The following is a 1,654-nucleotide window of genomic DNA, read 5'->3' on the forward strand; positions in this document are numbered from 1 at the left end:
CGGGCGGCGCGGAGCGGGCGCTGGCGGGGCGCGCTGCTGGCCTTCGCCGCGTGGACGGCCGGCTGGGTGCTGGCGGCCGCGCTGCTGCTCCGCGCGCGCCCGGCCGTCCTCCCGGAGCGCTGCACCGACGAGAAGAGCCGGCGCATCCTGGCCGCGCTGGTAGGTCCGCCGCCTGCCCGGGGCGCGTCCGGTCGGGTCCCCACGCGCTCTCCGGGGCCCTCGGGGCGCGTCATCCGCCGTGCTGCCGCGGCGTGGCCACCGCTCCTTGCGGGGAAGGGGGTGGCCGGGGGCGGCGCCGAGGGGAGAGGACGGGTGCATGAAGTCCCCAGGCGAAGCCTGCGCGACCCGGGACCGCCCTCCCCGTCTCTGCACAGTCCAGCGTCCCGGCTCGACCTTCCCGCGCGCCCGGAGCCTCGGCTCCAGAAGAAAGTTTGCGGGCGACTCTCGGGCCCGGCGCTCACAGCAGCTTAGGTGGCCGGGTCTGGGACGGATGCCTCTTTCCTGGGCTACCTCGCCCCTTAGGCCGCCCTTCGGTGACCCCACCGGGGCTGCCCGATCACCCCCACCTGATTAAACCCCAAGATTGCGGCTCTGGTTTCTCCTCCCGGTGACCCCAAGACCGGCCTGGCTGTTCGCGCGGAGCCGCTTCCCCTGGGCCACCCCGCTCCGTGCTCCGCGGCCCCCTAAAGCGGGAGGTCAGAGGATTCCACCAAGCTGCTCCCTGACCTGTCCGGATTGTTGCGGATAGTAAGAACCAGGTCAGGTCAGCGGATGCCCTGGGCTTTCGTCCCTGAAGCAAAATGCAAATTTCTTTCCTTCTTTCTTTCTTTCTTTCTTTCTTTCTTTCTTTCTTTCTTTCTTTCTTTCTTTCTTTCTTTCTTTCTTTCTTTCTTTCTTTCTTTCTTTCTTTTTTTTTTTCGTGATTCTGCTTTGGAATCATACTTAGGGGAGGCCAGTGCAGGGAGGCTTCCCGAAAGGAGGAGAAAGTGGCCTGTACTTGCTTCCTACCTCGATTACTCACGTCCTAAGTTGTGACTACCTGAGCATTTGGCTGGAAATCTAAAACAAAAGCTTAGAAGAGGGCTGGAGTTCAGTTCACTTGTTTAGAAAGGTGGTTTTTGTTGTTTTGTTTTCAGATTGTGAGAATTTCGAGACGTTGATTATTAAGCATTACCTATTTTTAAGGGATCTCTCTTTCTCTCTGTCTCTCTCTCTCTCCTCTTTTGGATATTCAAGACAGGGTTTCTCTGTGTAGTACTATAGCTGTCCAGGAACTGTCTCTGCCTCGGCCTCTCTGCCTCTCAGCTTCCGCTTCTGTCTCTCAGCCTCTGCCTCTGCCTCTGTCTCTCAGCCTCTGTCTCTCAGCCTCTGTCTCTAAGCCTCTGCCTCGGCCTCTTTGCCTCTCTGCCTCTCAGCTTCTACCTCTGTCTCTCAGCCTCTGCCTCTGCCTCTGTCTCTCTGCCTCTGACCTCTGCCTCTGCCTCTGCCTCTGTCTCTCAGCCTCTGTCTCTGCCTCCGCTGCCTCTGTCTTCTGCCTCTGCCGCCTCTGCCTCTGCCTCAGCCTCTGTCTCTGCCTCCGCTGGCTGCCTCTGCCTCTGTCTCTCAGCCTCTGTCTCTGCCTCCTCTGCCTCTGTCTTCTGCCTCTGCCTCCTCT

General features: G+C 60.2%; 1 protein-coding gene across 1 annotated transcript in view; it reads left to right on the plus strand.

Annotated features, from left to right (window-relative positions):
- Dipk1c (divergent protein kinase domain 1C) overlaps window positions 1-1,654 on the plus strand; it is a 21,136-nt gene that overhangs the window by 1,953 nt on the left and 17,529 nt on the right. The window contains exon 2 of the mRNA XM_055598744.1: window positions 4-159. Within this exon, the coding sequence (XP_055454719.1) occupies window positions 4-159 (156 nt within the window). The remainder of the gene's footprint in view (window positions 1-3; window positions 160-1,654) is intronic.

Source organism: Psammomys obesus, unplaced genomic scaffold (assembly GCF_907164565.1).
Source record: "Psammomys obesus unplaced genomic scaffold, mPsaObe1.curated_primary_1811, whole genome shotgun sequence".
In the NCBI taxonomy this organism is placed as follows: Eukaryota; Metazoa; Chordata; class Mammalia; order Rodentia; family Muridae; genus Psammomys; species Psammomys obesus.